The 19,459-nt window shown below is 40.3% G+C and overlaps 1 protein-coding gene across 3 annotated transcripts in view; it reads right to left on the bottom strand.

Annotated features, from left to right (window-relative positions):
• Positions 1–10,837: 10,837 nt before the first annotated feature.
• The window catches only part of CDC14B (cell division cycle 14B), a 66,886-nt gene continuing 58,264 nt past the window's right edge, over positions 10,838–19,459 (bottom strand). Inside the window, exons 13-15 of one of the 3 annotated variants that reach the window (XM_065406121.1) lie at positions 17,000–17,116; positions 12,350–12,415; positions 10,838–12,080 (exon numbers count right to left, since the gene is read on the bottom strand). In XM_065406121.1, coding sequence (XP_065262193.1) covers positions 12,041–12,080; positions 12,350–12,415; positions 17,000–17,116 — 223 coding nt within the window. In that variant the 3' untranslated portion in view covers positions 10,838–12,040. The remainder of the gene's footprint in view (positions 12,081–12,349; positions 12,416–16,999; positions 17,117–19,459) is intronic. The other 2 variants (XR_010561482.1, XM_065406120.1) reach the window with 2 other exon arrangements.

Raw genomic sequence — 19,459 nt, 5'->3', positions numbered from 1 at the left:
CCCGTCGACTCCGCGTACTCCTCTCGCGGAGCAGGAGTACTGGCGTCGACGGGGAGCACTTCCGGGATCGATTTATCGCGTCTAGACAAGACGCGATAAATCGATCCCAGAAGATCGATTGCTTACCGCCGGACACAGAGGTAAGTATAGATGTACCCTGAGAAATGGAAATCCTGTTTGTGTACTGTAAAATAGCCAGGTCCTAACCACAACTTCTTGTATGTGGAAGAGTTGAGTGTGAATTGAAATCTTTGGTTCATCCCTTGCTGTAGAAAACTTTGCTTTAAGAAGCAACTCCAGCTTTTGGCAGTTGCTCCCATTAAAGTAAATTCTAAAACTTTAGGTACAAGTCTACTCACTCATGAGGAAGCTGAGTGTGGGTAGAGGAAGAGATGGGCTCTGCTTTAATGCTGAGGATAAGAGATCTGAGTGTGGCTGCTCAAGTTGGGTACTACGTGATTCTTTCCTTTTTTTCCCACACAACTATTGCAAAGGCTTAAATATGAGCTGCAAGAGGGACATAAATTGTTAAAGCTGCACTGGAGCAGAGTTGGTGTTTGGACACTGATTGCAAGGGAAGGAAATGGGAAGAGGGGCTCATTAGTGGCCAACAGGAGCAGCTACCAATTTTTTTCTTAAGAGATCCTGTCATTCCTCGTGCAGTGATACTACAGCCAAAAGACACTGCCTCATCTCAAACTAGCAAATGAAATAGCTTGTTGAAACTTTCAAGAGGCTTAAACTACACAGGAAACTCTGTTTAGTTACCCAGCCATTGTTGTCAGCATGTGGCAAAAAGACATGTAGACAGTTAACAGCCAAATGGATAACAACTGATAGCGGAGGTGTGTTCTATTGCTTCCTCAGTCCTGTTTAACTGTACTCCAAGTCAGGTTGCCTGTGAATGTTCTGGACAGAAAGGGGAGGACTACTGCCTCTTACAAAGTGGGCATAAAGTACCCTACTTCTAAAAATCATTTAATTGATTAGCACTGAGCAGCTGCTCATTAAAATCTGGGCTGGATGAATGTTCTGCTTTTAAGATGCAGTCGCATGAAGACTGAAATGTGGCCAAATCTCACTGTGTAAGGGTAGTGGAATCAACTCCTGTCTCTCTTGGCTTTTTTTTTTTTTTCCCTCAGGGGAAAAGTGGAGGGTAAATTAACCTTTATTTTTTTTTATTTTTTTGGTGGTGGGGAGGAAGATGCAGGGCAGCAGCCTGGGAACAGAAAGGAGAACTCACCTCTGCAGTGGTGGAAGAGAGGAGTGTGGTCTGTGACTTCAATCAGGACCTGTTTCTAGCTGCTTTTGTCCAGTGTTCTTGTTTCAGCAACACTTTCCATTGGAAAAGCAAAGTCATGTTACTCAATGTAAATGGGCCTGAGTTCAAAAGTTGAAAATCTTTTCTTTAGAGCTCTGAAACATCAGCTGAACTTTGCCTGAGATCAGACTTTCATATGCAGGTTGTAAACCACTTGAACACACAAGTTTTGGTGCAGAGTTGAGACTACTACACATACAGTGGAGCTGCAGACCTGATCAGTACTGACTCCTCAGCCAGCTCCCACTCCTCCCCCAGTGGAAGGGGAACACTAGCTGCTCCACATGCCTAGGGAGGAGACTTTTCCTTATCACATGCAACAGGTGTGAAAGGCCAGCTGCCACTCCCTACCAAACAGATTTCCTCACAGACTGAGGTCTTCTCTACTGGAGGACTTGCGGCAGGGTCTGAAAATCCATTGACAGATCTGGGATCACTTTCTGCTTCACTGGTGTGTTTTAACGACAACAGTGAAAGCTGTTTAACATCCTCCAGTAACTTTATCAGGGGGTTCAAGCCAGAAAATGACATATTGTAAGTACCTACAAGGAAGTTTTTAAGCAGGCAGCATATACCTAATAGGAATCTGATCATGAGACGACTCCCAGACAAGACCTTGAATTTTCATCTCCAGACAGCAACACTGCTCCCATGCTGGGAATGGGTTCAGTATGGGTGCATGGCAGATTCAACCTACTCTATCAACCCCACTTTCCTTACAGCAGCTGGGTTTTCCTTTGAGGTCTGCCATCAAACTTCTAATTATGCCTGAATCTGCTTAGCATGTGCAATCTAATGAAATCAAAAGCCCAAGTGCTATGAATATAACTTGGAATTATTTTTTTCACTATCTTAGAACAATTGCATTAGGTTTAAAATTATTTTTCCAAAGGTGCAATGAAATCCTAGCCCTGAAAAATTAATGCTTAATTCATTTAATTCCCACTTCCACAGTTCTGATACTGGAGAACAGTTATTTGTTCAAGTCCTTCCTGCTGCCAGCATTGACTGTCTTTCAAAATTATTATATACTTTTTCCTGTTTACAAACAGTGGCAAAAGGTCTAGAAACAACAAAATCCAACCCTCTTGACTTAGCCATCGTTTAATTCTGTGGCTCATTTCATGACTACACAGATGCTCCATTCTTTTATATTTGAGAAGGCAAGGTCAATTTATAGCAGTCAATATATGTACATAAACCCTACCAAAATACTACAAAGCATGCACAGTTCTGCTGCTGGGGAGAGGATGAGAGAATGAACTGCAGCTGACAGATATATGTTAGTCTCAGCACTTAATACTACCTGAGTACTTTTCAGTAGTGCATGATGGGAAGGGTGGTTTGAGTCTATGGAACGAATCTTGGGTAGTGGTTTCTCTTCTATTCACTGAGTCTAGAGCTCCTCTCTTCCTCCAGTTTGTTTTTGCCCCCTAGCTGCTGCTGTAATAAATAGATGGTTAATTTAGCTTTCTGTGGTCTGGTCAAGACAGACACTCCCACCCTTCTGGGCTTTCCAAGGCCAGGCTTCTACAAAGCAAGACTTCCCCTTGGTTAGGGAAGTAGAGCAGAAGAAGGAGCCTGTCTCTATGAGCAAGAAAGAATAAGGAACCCAGCATCTGCACTTTCAGACTGAGCAGCAGAAAGGGAGATTAGCTGTTAAATGGAAATGCAATTTGCCTTTTCCAAAACTGCTACTGACTGGAGAGCAGTTAACTGCGATTGTTGTAAACCATAGAAGCTTGTGTGTAAAATCCACAGGGATCCTGCTTCAGCCTTACTAGTTTTATCTGACCTGACTGCATTATCTTTAGACTTATCTTTTAAGACAAACCTTGAATGTACTGATGCATGTTGTAGTAGGAAAGCTTGTTCCATTTCCCTCCCCCCCAGAACATTATCTAAACTTAGCAGAGTATCACAGGTACATTGAGGGTAAAGGGATGGAGAAAAATAGAATTTATATTCATAGACAGGAAGAACCTACTTTACAAATAGTATGCTTGGGTAATGCTGAAAACAATTTTTCCTCAGAAGAATTGGTTCACTTTCATATGAGCAGGAGCTGGACAAGCATGGTATGGTTAGCTACAGAAATAGTAGTTTTGCTCTAACGAATGTATTCTGTGACAAACACACAATTGGAACCTGGAGTTTTAAATACAACTTGTAGAGATAGCATGGAATGCACTTCAAAATGACTCAGAACAACCTTTTTGTTTCCTTGGAACTTTCATGTGAATGTCTTAACCTCAAAGGGAGATTAAACTCAGTGTGACCCAGCTTGAGGCCTGAACCATATGAATGCCAGGAATGACAAAACCCTGGGGAGCTGGAAACTGTGGCATGGAATAAGTAGGCAATGTTGGGCAGCTTTTCCCTGCAAGAGACAGTACCAGTTAATTAAAGTGAGACTTCTTGCCTGTGTTTCAGTGTGTGTGTACACCTCATGCTTTGCATGTCTGGTAGGTGCTTCTGAGTAAGAACTGGAGTGAGATCTACAAGAATCTTATTTACCATCTCTTCAGAAAGCCCTGGGTTGGATGGAGCTGTATGACCAAGGTGGTGGTTTTCCCTGACAGGACAAATGCTTTTGAATATAGAAGCCATAGCCATGAAAAAAATAAAAACAGCTAGTCCTGCCCATCTTCTGTTCCTTTTCCCTTTGAGTGTCTACCAGTTGGAGGGAGAAGAAGTTATTTTCAAGGACAAGTTTCCATTGAGCAGGAAGACCATCCTAGCAAAAATCTTAAATGCTCCATTATATGAATAATTCACCCTACAGGAAAACTTATTGCAGTGGCTGAAGCTTTTCCATAATTACCAGAATCCTGTCACAGTGCCAAAGTAGAACTGTAAGTGTTGCCATGAGGGTGGAGAAAAAGCACCAAACTTCCCCACGCTCCTGCATACATGGTAGGTGATTTCCAGGGCCGGCTCCAAGCACCAGCTGACCAAGCACGTGCTTGGGGCGGCACCTTAGAAGGGGTGGCCAGTGGCAGGGGGCGCTCGTGGTGTTTTTGTTTTGTGTCGGCCGGGCAGCACGGAGGGTGTTTCGGCGGCGCGGCACTGGTGGGGGTGGGGGTGTCAGGGGTTTGGGCGGCCCGGCGCGGTGCTCGGGGGGGGGGGAGAGGGAAGGGTTTGAGCGGCACGGCGCTCGGGAGGGGGGGCGGGGGTTTGAGTGGCCCGGCGCGGTGCTTGGGGGGGGGTTTTGAGCGGCACGGCGCTCGGGGGGGGGGGTTCAGTGGCGCAGCGCTGGGGGGGGGTGCCGGTACTGGGGGGGGGGGGGGGTTGTTACAGCGGGGCGGCGCTCTTCATTTTTGCCTGGGGCGGCAAAAAAGTTAGAGCCGGCCCTGCTGGGTCCTTTCATTTAAATTCCAGTAACTGTATCCTCAGCTATATGACAGGTGATGGGCATTAACATAAGGTTTCTGGTTTTGACATGTTTTCTTAAACAACCAGTCATCTTTTCACAATTTGCATAAAAACTGCTAAAGTGAGTAGTCCAGGTAGTACAGCATCCTTTGCCTGACAGCATCCAAAGCTAGGTGACTCAGGAAAGAACAAAACAAAACCAAGGGACAAATGGTCATTTAAAAACAGATACAACTTTTTCTAGCACATGCAGTTAATCTGTGGAATGTACCAGTATGGGATATGATTGAGGCAGATATTTTTTCTCTAGTAGATGCAGGTGAAAGGTAAGTGTTCTCCATCCTTGTGCTTCAGGCTAAACTCACCGGTTGGAATCAGGAAAACACTTTCCTCTCAAGACCACAGATTTCCTAATGCATCTGAAAGATAACCCACATCACCTTTGCTATTTTATTCTGTCCTGTTTCCTGCACAGACTGTTAAGTGTGGAAAAACAAGGAGTGCGGTGGCACCTTAAAGACTAACAGATTTATTTGGGCATAAGCTTTCATGGGTAAAAAAGCCACTTCAGATGCATCAAGTGTGTAGACTTTGCAATATGGACAAATAGAAACTATAGGTAAAACAAAATCTTTAATTCCAGAGGTGACTCCGGTGGTGCAGAGGCCTCTACTCTCATTTGACCACGGTAAGAAAAATCCAACTCAGCCTGGTACACAACTGTTTTTAAAGTTAGAAAATGTCAGAAGCACATATACTGGTACAAACTGGATTGTTTAGGTTCAAAGACTGGTGATAAAGAATATTCAAGGCTGGTAGTGAAGTCACAAGCTGACTGAGGTGCTGCTAGGGTCCCATAAAGAGCTAAAAGATTGTAGCAACGGGAGGAAACGTTTACAATTGATGGGTTAATGTGATGTCACCCCTTCTTGGACATTGTTTATGGGGGGGGTCACAGTGGGAACAGGTGGACTGAAAGGAGCAAGCTTCCCCATCACATCTGCCACCTCATGGGACACACCACCACCATTGGACCCTCATCATCCTAATCCTGAAAGGCATGCTGGCCTTACTCTATCAAAGAGAGGGAACCAGTGCTATCACCAACTGCCTTGGTTGACTCCTGAACATCTGGAACGTGAAATGTGCTGCCACTACCTCCTTTGTGCATCCTTTTCCTTCCCCACCTCTTACCTCATTTAGCAACACTGCTGTAAGTTTGACCAGTGAGGCAGCTAAAACCTGTGCCATAAACAGCTCAGTGCTGATATAAATTTGACATCGCAGTGGCTAAGAGTGAGCTGAGCCCACCTCTCTCCAGCAGCAAGGTTGCAAGATACAGTCAGTGCTAAAGACAGAAGCTGCATTTTTTCTAATCTTTTCTCATCTCTTGTGTTTGTTTTGTCTTCAATGAAAGATAACTGGACTAACAGTAGCTCCAGCCCATTTCATCTCACTACTTTCCCCCCAAAAAGTACAATTAATACCAGCTTTAAGACTGTCAAACAGGGATTTTTCTTATTAAAAACTCGTCACAGCTAAAGGGAATAAAGGATATTGTTAACATCAAAGCCTTACTTAATATTTTGTTTCAAATGCATTAATGCACTGTTTCCTTTTTCCTGCAGCTTTAGTAAAAGGTTAAAAAGATCAGTGGTCATGGTTACAGTGGAAGTGAGCCAGCAACTTGACAAAACCCCAAACCTGCTTAACTATTTAGTGTTGTAACAGTAAACACAGGTTTCATTAACATTTTATCCCATTGGGCCTGAGATAACCCCCCTGCTTTTTCAAAACAACACAGCATAGTGCCCAACTCTTAACTGAGAGTAAATGGTTTTGATAGGACAGCACATTCTCCCTTGTGATGCCCGTCATTTTCATTTCCTCCCTGCAGATCTGGACTATATATAATTTTTTTTTTTAAAACGTGTTTGACTGTTGGTCTTTGCAATGATAAGCCGTCACTGATTGACACGCAGGCTTAGAACAATTACACACAGTGATATCTATTGACGTGAGACTCATTCATTCTCTAGCATGCAGCTTATTCAGGTCATGAAAAACTTTTATATTTATAAGAGTATAATTATCTTTAACCAATTTCAAAGCAGAAAAGGATGAGAAGTGAAGATTAGCATTTTGCTGTACAAGGCCAACAGGATGATGTTATATGCATGGGAAACATATCAGGAGGATGGGAGGAAGGTTTATTTATGCTTTTGGGAAGAAGGATGAGGCTGTGTGTCAGAGCTTTAAAAATTTGCAGATTAGCTGAGTCTAGTGTGTTTTTGTTGTTTGACAGAGGCAACCACCAGTGGCAAAGGTTGACTTTAGGCTAGCCCAGCTTGACCACTTGAGTTTATACAGAATTTTAGAGTTGGACAATAAACAATTTTTTTGTGAAATTTTGAAGTTTTCAGTTTGAGTTTGCAATGGACCCTTTTTTGCAACATTTTGTGTATTAACATAATTTCAATAAAATTTGATATTATATACTTTGCACTTGATATTTTTATCTTGCAGCACTATACAAAGGTAGGTACTATCCCCACTTTACAGGTGGGGAAAGATGCACAAGAAGGTTAAGTGATTTGCTCAAAGCAAAGTCAGTAGCTGAGTCAAAAAATAAAAACCCTGGCTTCCTGAATCTCACTCCTCTAATCTTGCTATAGGTAAGCATCTTCACAGAGTAAACATATTTAACAAGGCAAGAATAATTCATGAGAATTAAGAGTTTTTATCATTTTAGTAAATGAAAAGTTATCCCTTACAATTTTGCACTTTGATTATATTGGTCAGGGAGGCATGATTAGTATATTATGCATTTCAGTGAATAGTCACAAAAATGTTACCATTTGTTGATCTACTGTTGGAAGCCACCCACACCACTGCAGACTCTGACTAATCTGATTGTCAAGGTTTTTGGGAATAAGAAACATCAGGTTAATAGTTTTATTTGTACACAATTCATAATTTACAATTATTACTATTCAATATTTTGTATAAAACAAGTTACAATATGCAAGATTTCCAAATGACAAATGCATATCAAACTAAGTTTACAAGACATCATGAAGCTTTATCTTAAAAATACCTTCAGCAAAATAAAACTCCCATTCTGTCATTCAATCTGATTTAAAAAAATATGATTAGAAATATACAATTTAAAAAAAATCAGGATGAGCAACACTGATTATTCAGTACGTTTTAAAGAACTTTTCAGACTCTGTACACAAGACAAATGAAAGTCTGCAAACCATTATTATAAAATTGCAGAGCAATCTGATTACATAATTGCTGATTTTTCTTCCACTTAGAATGTGCGTCTCATTTTATACAAATCCTAGCTTCATAGTTTTTGTCCAGTCTTTAAAAACAGCAGCACATCTGCAGCACTTTCCTATTTACAGTTGAAACAACAGGTCAAGATCTGGGAGTAACTTTAATATAAATTGCTGACACTTTGCTGAAAAGCAGCAACTTGACCCAAGATACCCAATAGTTACTATGTATTTTAAGTAGGATTTTCACTAATATTATATATATATATATATATATATATATTTCACTAATATTATATATATATTTCACTAATATTATATATATAATCAGTATAAAAGGGCGGATGGGGAAAAACTGATGGGCCACCCACCCAGAATTATACATCCATCACAGCAGGGATAACTAGCTTCTCAGCACACACAAGTTCTAGGTCTCCAGCTGCCTGTTTTACAGGTACATTCCATTTGGCACACTTTCACAAGTCTTTAGAAAAGAAGCACTTTCTCCCCTCGCTTTCAGAATTGTGTGTAGACAACTTTGGTACGTATGGTGCAAAAGCAAGGCAAATGTCAGATTGAAAATACGAGCTAAATGTTAAAATGACATAGGCTATGAGGAGGTAATGCTGGTCACTAAATAGTAATACTGATTTGAATATTCAAATACAGAATGGCAGTAGCATTTGTGCGTTTCTCCGCAACCGTCAGATGTACAGAAGTGAAAAATGGTAGCCCAGAATCTTCATACTAACAAAACTGTGAAACTTTGTTTAGAGACTTTCACTATATGTAATAGACATTTGTGACGGGCTTTGTTTTTCAGTTAAAATCAGTATTTGATGTTTAAAACAATGATACAAAATTGAAAGTCCGAGAGTTCATCTGGTTTTTAAAAATGTAATTTAAAAGTTTGCTAAAACTTCATATGTTGGGGTGATTCTTAAAAACAAACAAACCCTAGTCTGATTCTTTTCAGGTTCAACGGACAGTACAAACAATTCAACCTGTGCATATGTATAAGCAAATTATACCTATTACATTATTTTTGGGCAGACTTTAACTGAACAAATGAGTTCACTATTTGCCAACAACAGACAACTCCTCGGTTTCACTCTAGTGCTGAGGTAAAACACAAACATGTACACAAAATATGAAAATACCTAGAAAGCAAAGAACTGGGTAGGCAGCTGGGAAGTTAAAACTACTACATACTGTCCAAAAGCCTTATTGTTTAAAAAAAAAAAAAAAAAAAATCTAATCCTCCCAACCACCCTACCTTCCCCTCATTCAGCTGTTTAGGCTTATAAAAAAAACAGAACTGTGACCTCCCCAGAGTTAGGACATTTTTACCTGTACAGCACCTAGCACCGTGGTGTCCAATCCTTTCAGCTTTAGAGGCAAACATTTTATTTTTGAAAAAGATCGAGGCAAAATCTCTTGCCTTGCATCACTCAGGTAATAAAAGGAGTGGAATCCCTCACAATGTCCCTGCTGGGGATTCTACCCACCTGGAGTGCATGGGGCCAGTATAGCAGGGCATAGGTGGCCTAAGAGGGGGAGGAGGGAAGGGTGAGAGTGTGGAATGTTCAGCTATCCGCAACAGACAGACAGTCCCATTGGGACGGTTAGCTGGCACAAGTTAAGAGCAACTGCTAGGCTGGCTCTGACCAGGATAAGGGTAGAGAATCATGGAGTTTTAATTGAGTGTTGTCTCTGTGTCTTTATCTCCCCACTCTCTTGGGCTGCCCTGGCAGCTGCTGGAAAGGATGGGGCAGAGGGGAGTCACCCTTTACTAGGTGCTCCCCTACGTTCAGGCAGGCAACTGCTCAGAGCATTCCAGGCTTACCCAAGAACTGCAGCTGCAGAAGTGAGAGGTATGGGGGAGGCAGCCCCCACAGGGCCTGGGTGACACACACACTTCGGTTTAAAAAAAAAAAAAATCCACAGGGATGGTTCAGGGAGCACATTTTCAATTCATCATTAACTGCACATTCTCTCTTCTAGGTCACTGGTGGAAGTTGGACTCACCAGTCTAGCACAATAGGGCCTCTAATTCTTGATCAGAGTAAAGAGCGCTCCGCTACCCCAAATAAAAAAAACAAAGGGGCTGTATTAGCAGAGAGGGAATTGTTTTAAAAAAAATCCATTGACTCATTTTGTCCCTCCTCCCCTCACAAGGTTAACAAGGCTCTTGTCCCCAAAATGATGTGGCTCAGCCCCTCGCTCCCAATTGTTCTGAAAGGCAATATAAACACAAAGATTACCATTTCCCTGGAGACAAGAGTGTCTCAGCTGTACAAAGTAAAGGAGCAAAGTCAGATGAATCAAAGGGGTTTCTTCTTCTAAAAAAAGATATTAAATACCTGTTCAAGGTTTGGATTCTATACTGGAAGAACCTTTTCTTCTATCTTCATTACATTCAAGTTTGCATAATTAAAAGTTTCAGAACAACTTGGGAGGTGCTTCTGTTAACTTAACAAGTAACCATATCCTGGACTAATACTCTTCTGCTTTTAGCATCAAAAGCTAGTCAAGCCAACATATTGTTACTTACACTATCTAGGGAACACCCTTCAATTACCATGATGATTTTTTAATGCTCTAATAAGGGGATTAAATTAGACCTGGGTGTTTAAATTTAGTAGGAACATTCCCTCCCACTGCAAGACAGTAGGTCTTTCTTCAGGACAAAAAAGTCTGCTGAGTAACATTTCAACCTTGCTCCCCAGATGTATTTATATAGAACTCATAAAAACAAACCTCTTTTTACTGTTGGCTATGCAGCAGCAGATCTATTCTGAGGGGTGTGCACATTTCAAATGTGATGTTGGCAAACACAGATACTAGGGGGAAAATAAGCTGTTCAAATATAATAGGATAAATCTGGAGGAAAAACTTTTCTGATTTAGAAGAAGGTATTGAAAAGGAAATAAATAAAATTTCAAATCCTAGGTCACCTTTAAAAAATTACAATGACATTTAACAGATAATTAGGTATCTAGGGCTTTTTTTTTTTTTTTTTAATAATCAAAAGTACCTGGATGTTTAAACGAGCACTGCCACCTTGAAATAACCATTTTTAAAAAATTACTGACTACACCTGCTTCCCACTGCCAATTTCAGTGGTTTTACAATCACAACTCCTCTTTTTTTTTTTTTTTTTTTTTTTTTTTTAAGTGCCCCTATTTCCCCCACCCCTCAGTGTGGAAGAAAATGATTAAACAAGGAAAACTATGACAATGACCATAAAGCATGGTCTGATGCATAAACTTTAGGAACCATTACCATGTCTGAAAGATTGAGAACCTTAGGTATTACCTGTAGCACAAGTAGGCAAAAAGTTTTCAACTAGCCGTGTAATCTAATTTGATGGTGCTGCTTCAAATTATAAACTCTGGTAGGAAAATCCATGTTTTCAAGCAATTTGAGCAACTAAAAGCTATTACTAATAAAACAGTTAACAGCTTTTAGTTAAATTGTTTAAAAAAACCCTTTGAAATAAAGCAGTCTTTGGTGTCCAGTAATTAGTTTGGGTATTTAACATTACAGCTTCATAAAAAAAACATACAAAAGAAGGAAGGCTATCCAAATCAACAGGAAAGTACAATGTTATGAGAATAAAATCTTGCCTTCCCAAGATTTGCTCTGTATTGGAGACTGAGATCAGCTTGGACGGACAACAGTGAATTAAATATTTAAAAGCTCCCACCACATCTTCACTTCTTATGGTGGCCAGCAGCTAAGTGATTGCCATCACAATTACACACATGCATCATATCCACTAGTAAACCCTCTTTATAATAGAGAGTTTAGATATTTACACCTGAGTCTAAATTTACAAGGTTTTTTTTAACAGTTGAGAAAACATTTAGAATTAGAAAGCTGAACTGTTTGTCAAGCATCTTAACAGGTTGTTTTCTTCTACAAATTAGGAGGAGTTTTACTGCTAAATCTTAGCTGCATTTTGCAGTTAATTTCTTTGAAAGGAAAGACTTTTTAAGTTCCATAGCAATATTCCATTTTCCCCCCCTCAGCATCCTCTTCAGTCACTTCTTTTTACTTAACGCAGCACTGTCCTGGTCCTTGGTATGGAGTGACCACTGAAATGATAAAACACAGATTTATGAGGAATAAAAACCATCCGATTTGAAATTCAAAAAACAAAGCAAGCGTAAAATCTTTCTAACATTTCTGCCACTGTAAGCTAAGTTAAGCATAATACTACAAAGAAAAAAATTGTAAAGAAAAAAAGACTTGATACTTTTATAGAGAATAAATTATCAATTGTAAAGAAAGCACAGACTACTATTCTGATTACAAAGAGTAGGAAAAAAACCTTTGTAAAGAAAAAGCAGATGATTCAAAGTACCATAATTTCATTAAGCGCATTTGCTGTAAAGCATTCCTTTTCCTTTTCTCCTTCTGAGGTATCAGACTGTGGGAAAAGTAGAAAAGAATGGAAAAGAAATATTAATTTTTTTTAAACTAGAATTAGATCACAAACAGACAAAGCTCTGGTGTGCTGCATGCCATTTCCATCTCAACACGGGAGCAGAATGCTGCTTAATGGCTCCCTTCAATAGTGAAAGCATATTGGGTTAAGTGTACTCTGTTCGTTTTTATGACATGCTTCTCTGGTGAGAAAAAAAGCTAAGAGACCTATATATTAATTGTTGCATATATTTCCCCTTTCCTGCCAACAGGTCACAATTATTCCTTGGCATAATGATTCCTATAGTCCAATTCCATTGAACCCCCAAAATCCTCACTACACACACTATTTCCTCTCTTCTAAATTGCTAACAACAAAGGAGCTCAAGAACTTGTTAAATACATGGAACGCTAACAGTGTAATGAGTGGGACAATAGCTTAATTTCTATCCATTTTGAAGGGAAGAGGGTTCTGTTAGTTTCTTTACTTCATGCAGCTGGTGTTGGAATTTCTCAAGACCCTACTGGATAGGTTACAAGGTAGCGGGGGTTGGGAGACGGGGGTCCTTTTCCTGGCTCAGTCACTGCCTTGCTGCATGCCTCCGTTTCCCAGTCTGTAAAGTGGGGATACTAACACATGCTGTGTCCACCTCTGTAAAGCACTTTGAGTTCAATGGATGAAAAGCAGTTTAAGTGCTCAGTATTAGGATTATTCTAGTTTTTTGTTTCAAGATGGAATAATTATTAAATGTTGCCTCTACTGTAAATGGTCCAATTAAATAGATTAACAATAAGAATTTAAGGAGTGTCTGTATTTTGGAAGGAAGAGAGAAGAGGATAAAATTTCACCATAAAATGATCTGATAAATGCACATTGTAAAATCTGAACTCTGACCTATCACTTATGGACCAATCTACAGCAGCCATGTCCTAGCGATGGGAAAGTGAGGTGCCAATTGACCAAGTCAGTTAACCTAAGGTCACAGAGCAGATCATGACCCTAGGCTGCAACATGAATCCCTTGCAGTTCCATTACATTCTCCCATCCACACTGCCATGTTAATGTACTAATACCCCCTCTCATTCTAGGCAACCAGGCATTGACTATGGTAGATATATAGTGTCACCTGAAGGAAAAGGCACGAATATTGTACATATTGGCTTGATTAAACTATCATGAGATGGCTTCATAAATCTCATCAGAAAACTTGAAGTAAATATTGTAGTTTTACTGAGAGATGAGTCATTCTGGACCCACTACTTGACAATTTCTTCACATTTTGAAGGATGAGGAAGGACTCAAATCTGGTCATATAGGAAAGACTATTAAAATACACAGACACCAAATAAAATAGTACTGGCTAGGCAGTGATGTCCAAAGAATCAAAGGGTTTATACTGGATGATAAAGTTTACATAGATAAAATAATATTGTGTCACAAAAGACATGCTGGGTTAGATTAACAGCAATACTACAGTATTAATAGAAGTCAGAACTGTTCTCCTCTACCCTGCATTTATTAGGCTTGAATTGGAATAATGCAGTCAGTTTGGGGGACCCAATATTTTTTTTTTTAAGACAAAGTTGAATAAACTTCAGGCAAAAAGGATGGGAAGCCAGTTTTTGTTTTGTTTTGAATACACTAATGGAAGCTCCACGATGTCACCCATTGACTGCATATGCTTTACCAAATGGAGAGCTGCAAAAGCCATCTCATTCTGTGCTAGACTGGCTCCATATAAGATTTCTCCAGAGGCTACAGGTAAATAAAAACACATCCATATTGTAGGGAGGACATTCTTTATAATGCCCATGAGAGGGTATAAATTTAATCACATGATGCGTATATGAACTACAACCAAGCAGCCTTTTTTTGAAGGAAAAATGTCTAAGAACTCCAGAATTGTGACCCTATTGGATGGTACTATTTTGCTTTGAGATATCTTGAATGGCAGGATCTGGTCATCAACTGATTGAAGCAGTATGGTCTCAAAGTTAAGTATTAGAAACATGATCAGATACAGTTTAAAGTGAAAAATCTGGGGCAGAAGTTTCAGAAGCACTGTCAGAAAGCCAAATTACAAAGACTCTACAAAGTTAGTGCTCATTTATGAACTGAGGAATCCCTCTTCTGTAAGAGCACAAGTCTTTCCTCAGAGCCAGGAGGCATCATGCCAGGTTTGTAAAAGATATCTCCGAAGTGGCAGCACTTCTTCATATAATAATTTATCAGAAGGTCTTTTTCATTGTGACAAATGAGAAGAAAGGAACTGGGGAATGCCTGCTGTTCTCTAGGAGGGAGGATCTACTCATAAGGATGCTTTCCAGGAACTGAAACAGTATGTCACTGAATGGACAAATAGCTACAGAGCTAAGAGGCTCAAAAACAGAAGAGGGATGAAGAATATAAGAAATAACCAGAACCAGAGAGGACAGCATGGACAGAAATCAGTACTGATAAAAACATTGCAGTCAAGGAGACCTAATCAAACCAAACAATTATGCAAAAACTAAATATAGTGTTTCATAAAACTGGTATTTAAGGTAAGGTTAAAAAAAGTTGTTTTTAGCTTTTAACTATTTGTTAATATGAATCAAATGCTATATAATACCCTGAAAATTCTCTCAATGTTACATTAGAAGTGTCCTGCAGGTTATTTGATACGGCGTTTCCATCTTTTACCAACCATTAGAGGATTGATTTTGTTTGTTTATTTTTAAAATAGTTTGCATTTCCCTTTAAGGATGAGGGCAGAAGGGAGAGAAGAGAAAAGGAAATTCTATGAAACTCTACCACATACTAAGTTTGTATTTATGGCATATAAACACCAACTCATAAGTCCTAGTTGTAAGTCTAATGATTCACTCCCTCCCAACAAAATAAGGCTCTTCTCTTCAGCATTTATTGATAGACTAATTAAAAGATATTCACAACAAGCACAAGACAAAAAATTGTCACTTTCAAGAATCAAAAACTATTTGAAACTGCTGTATGACATAAGCGCCACAGATTATACGTGATTTGGATTTAATTTGCTTAGATCTTTTGTTTTCAAACTGAAAGTTGCAAGCCCTCTTGTCAGTTTCACTCCCAAAAAAGAGAAATATACATTTGGTATCTCTCTTCCACAGTGTACTGATATCTGTGAATGTGAAAGAGGACAGCACTAGAAAAAATATATACTGATGGCTTTAAATTCCCCTAATTAATGGTTGTGTAACCTACAGATCTGAGCTAGAACCTCATGCTCATTTCCAGCACAACTTGAGACGGTCTAAGTCTGCATACTGGCTTTTCACATGGATGGATACAAGAACTCGTGTGGTAGCTGTCAGAAGTAAATATACTTTGTACCCATGTGATTACACACAAGAAGGCACTCACACTCTTGTTCTAAACCATCCACACTTTTAAATTCTCCAGGTGCTTGTAGAGCAGACTACCTACTTTAAATTCTGAATCCTTTTCCCATTATAAAAATCTCATTACCAGTACACTATACACCTCTACCCTGATATAACGCGACCCGATATAACACAAATTTGGATATAACGCGGTAAAGCAGCGCTCCGGGGGGGTGGGGCTGCGCACTCTGGTGGATCAAAGCAAGTTCGATATAATGCGGTTTCACCTATAACGCGGGAAGATTTTTTGGCTCCCGAGGACAGCGTTATATCGGGGTAGAGGTGTATCTATCATACACACACACACACACACACACACACACACACACACACACACTCTATGCATTTTCTACACCTCTGTGATACAAAGCCAGTGTGCTTCTATGATTTATTTTCTCATATCTCATTAGTGGTCAGTCTAATTCCTCTTAGTTTTTATATTGCTTTCTCTTTCCATATTAATCCTTGCCAAGACAAAGGAGGAGTCCCTCTCCCCAAAGAGAACTGTGAAACATTGTCTAGTGTTTTCCCTCAATATTAAAGATACCCTCTTTTCCACACAAGACAAGGAAATAGATCTTTTCTATGCTGAATGGTTGGCTTCAATCATTCATGTTCTTTGACTTTCTGGAAAGAGTGGAACTTTTAATGTTTATTTTCTTATTGGATGGTTAGACCAATAGAAAAAAGGATGACAATAAATTTGATCTTACAGGAGTAGAGAAGGGTGTTACAGAGGAGATATTTATGAACATTTGACGGAAGTTAGTTCTTTGCCATCTGAATTTCTAATTTGTTGCACTTGTACTGTTTCTCAACTCCCCACTGCACCCTTCTCTCCACCACATTGTCATATACAATTTCTCACCAATTTTTTTTTAAATTTGTTTCTGGAGAGGTTTCTTCACAATACCTGTAGAAATTGTGATGGGAACTATTAAGTCAGCAAACTCCTAAATTCAGTAATCCTTAAATCATACATAATAACCACAATACAAGTCTCCCAGTTTCCAAAATTCACTCAGAAATGTATGACACAAGAGATTCAAAGCTCCAGACAGTCTCATTACATGATAAATAAAATATTTTAAAATGTAATTCCTTGTCACTAGGAGGCTAATATTCCCTCAGACAAAGTCCATCACCAGCAATGGACATGCCAGCTCAAAAGAGTAACTCTCACCTTTTTAAACTGCTTTTTCTTGCAGCAGACCTGGTAGTTCTTTTATTAATGTCTGCACTGCCAGAAATGCTAGGTTCAGACGTTTTACTTTTCTGAACACTGGACTGTAGAATTACTCTGAAAAGAGTAGGAAAAAAAATTATATAACCTGAAAGTTTTCCAGAAAAAAATAAGAGGATATAATACTATAGCACAAAGAACAGATATAGCGGTATAGGTGTCATATGGCTCTCCACAAATAAATTCTTGAAAAAGGGTTCTTTGCAGACTGAGGTATACAACTTCCCCTTGTTAATGCCTTGTTAGTAAGTTAATTCTTGCAGTATTACTAGTTTATTTTTACTTTACTTATTTTACATTCAATAAGATTGTCAAAGTGCTTTTCTTTTAGCATTACCACCTTTTTGGGAGGAAGGAGAGAAGGTAGAAATGAAGTGAACAAAAAGCTGATATTTTAAGTGTTGTGTACTGAAAAAAAGAGCAACACGAAGAGCCTAATAGAGAAACAAATGTTATTTTCCCACAAATGACATCTCAACTGATGCAAAAGGAATCACAACTCTCAACAGCTCCTTAAGATCAGAGTCCAAATCTCCAACCCGTAACATGGTCATTTGGAACACACAGTCTGTAAAAAGCTTTGTTACCGTTGACCAGGGACAGTTTTTAGTTGACAATGCTGGTATTTTGCTGTTAGAAAACAGGGAGTGACCACACCACACTTTGTCTGTTACAGCTGTCCCCCTGCTGCATTCCTTTTTTCCCCTCTCCTTTCTGTTTGTCCTGTGTGGCCGCCCCTCCCGGCCATTGTGCTAACTAAAGTCACAGCCCTATTCATAGGAATGGCTTGTACAGACTAACTGGAGCCATTGCTCTGCCTAGGGAGGGGGCTTCTTGCGTCTTTGTTTGGTTCCTTTGTTCAGACCTGGGCTCGGTGTGGGGGGCGCTGCCCAGAAATGCAAGACCTGAAGTGGCCAACTAATTAAGCATATGAGTCATACCTGTGGCTCAGAACATGCCCAGGCATGCCTGTGCTTACCTGCAGCCTTTCCCTGCCTTCTCTCCTCCCCTGTATCAAGAGGAGCCAATCAAAAGTACTGGTGGGAAACTGCCTGAGTTTGCCTTTAAAGCCGGACATTTTCTGATCAGACCTCGGAGAAGGTCCTTGCTTTGCCACCTGGTCTGATCACCTAGAGGTCTTTGGGGGGCCCTCTCCCCGCTCTCGTTTGTTTTTGAGCATACCCCCGTTTTTAAACTCCCCTCCCACGAACAACGAATTTGTGCCTGGAGATCTCCTGATTATTGTAAGCGAATTGAGTCCTCTCTCCATCCTCCGATGCTACTGCCGTTCCTGTCTCTGTGCTTGCTGCTGTCCTGTGGAATGGTAAGAACTCCCTCTAGCAAACTCCCCCTGTCCTAGCTGCTGGCCTTGTTTCCCCAGCAGACAGACTCAAGCTAACTCCTTGGTCTGTATCTGTAATCTGTTTCTGGCTCCGCAGCGCCTTTGCTGCTAGAAATAAGCCTGTGCCGCTGCTAGGCTGTGCCTTCCTGGACTGTATCCTGGGCTGCCGGCTTGCAGCCACCCCACTGCTGCGGCCACCACTAGCCCCCCCTGGGTTGTACCCTGGGCACACACCACTCTGCCCTCTGGAACTGCTCCCCCTCCCAATCAAAGAAGTGGCAGGGAGTGTAAGGTGCACCTATTAGAATCAGGTTCTTAGTCCAGATAAGTTGTAATTTCATTTTGCATAGCTGTGGTTAAGTTAGGTTTAAAGAATTGTTTGTATTGTGCTCTGTAAGTTAGGTTTAAAAAATTGTTGCACTGTGTTCTGTTACTTGCTAATTTGTGTAGTCTTGGTTAAGTTAGATCATAGATAAGATTTTGCTGTGTTCTGTATAATTGTGGTTAAGTCTGTCCCCCGTCCCCCCCGAGCTTGCCCGTGTCTCCCCCCGAGCTCCCCAGTCACTCGTTGCAGTCTCTCTGCTGTTTAAACTTGCAGTCTGTCTGCTCTCTGTGTCTCCCTGAGTTGAAATCTCCCTCCGCAGCGCCTCTGCCTTTGGTCTCCGCTCCACCACGTGCTCCTCATTCCTCTACCACTGCCTTTCTCTCTCTCTCTTTTAATCCCTTCCCCCACGTGCTCACCCCACTCCTACTGCTGCCAAAACTCAATTGTATTACTAAAGTCTAGCATAAACCCCCATTGGTTACCCTTTTCCTTTCTAACACACCTCACATTTTACATTTACACCACTGTGACATATTTTTACCTAGAGTTGTTGGTTATTTAACACATTTTACCCATAACTGTTAGTTGGTTATATGCTGCTGTGACACACCCTTTACATAAAAACTGTTAGCTACCTGTTACATTTATACTTCAGTGTTAATTGGTTACCAACTGTATTGTACCCCACTATTGAAACCCCCTATCCTATTTACTAAAAGAAACCCCTCCCCAA

The sequence above is a fragment of the Emys orbicularis genome, chromosome 6 (assembly GCF_028017835.1).
Source record: "Emys orbicularis isolate rEmyOrb1 chromosome 6, rEmyOrb1.hap1, whole genome shotgun sequence".
NCBI lineage: Eukaryota > Metazoa > Chordata > Testudines > Emydidae > Emys > Emys orbicularis.
Note: the sequence above shows the minus strand (reverse complement) of the source record. Positions and strands in the feature narration are given on the sequence as shown.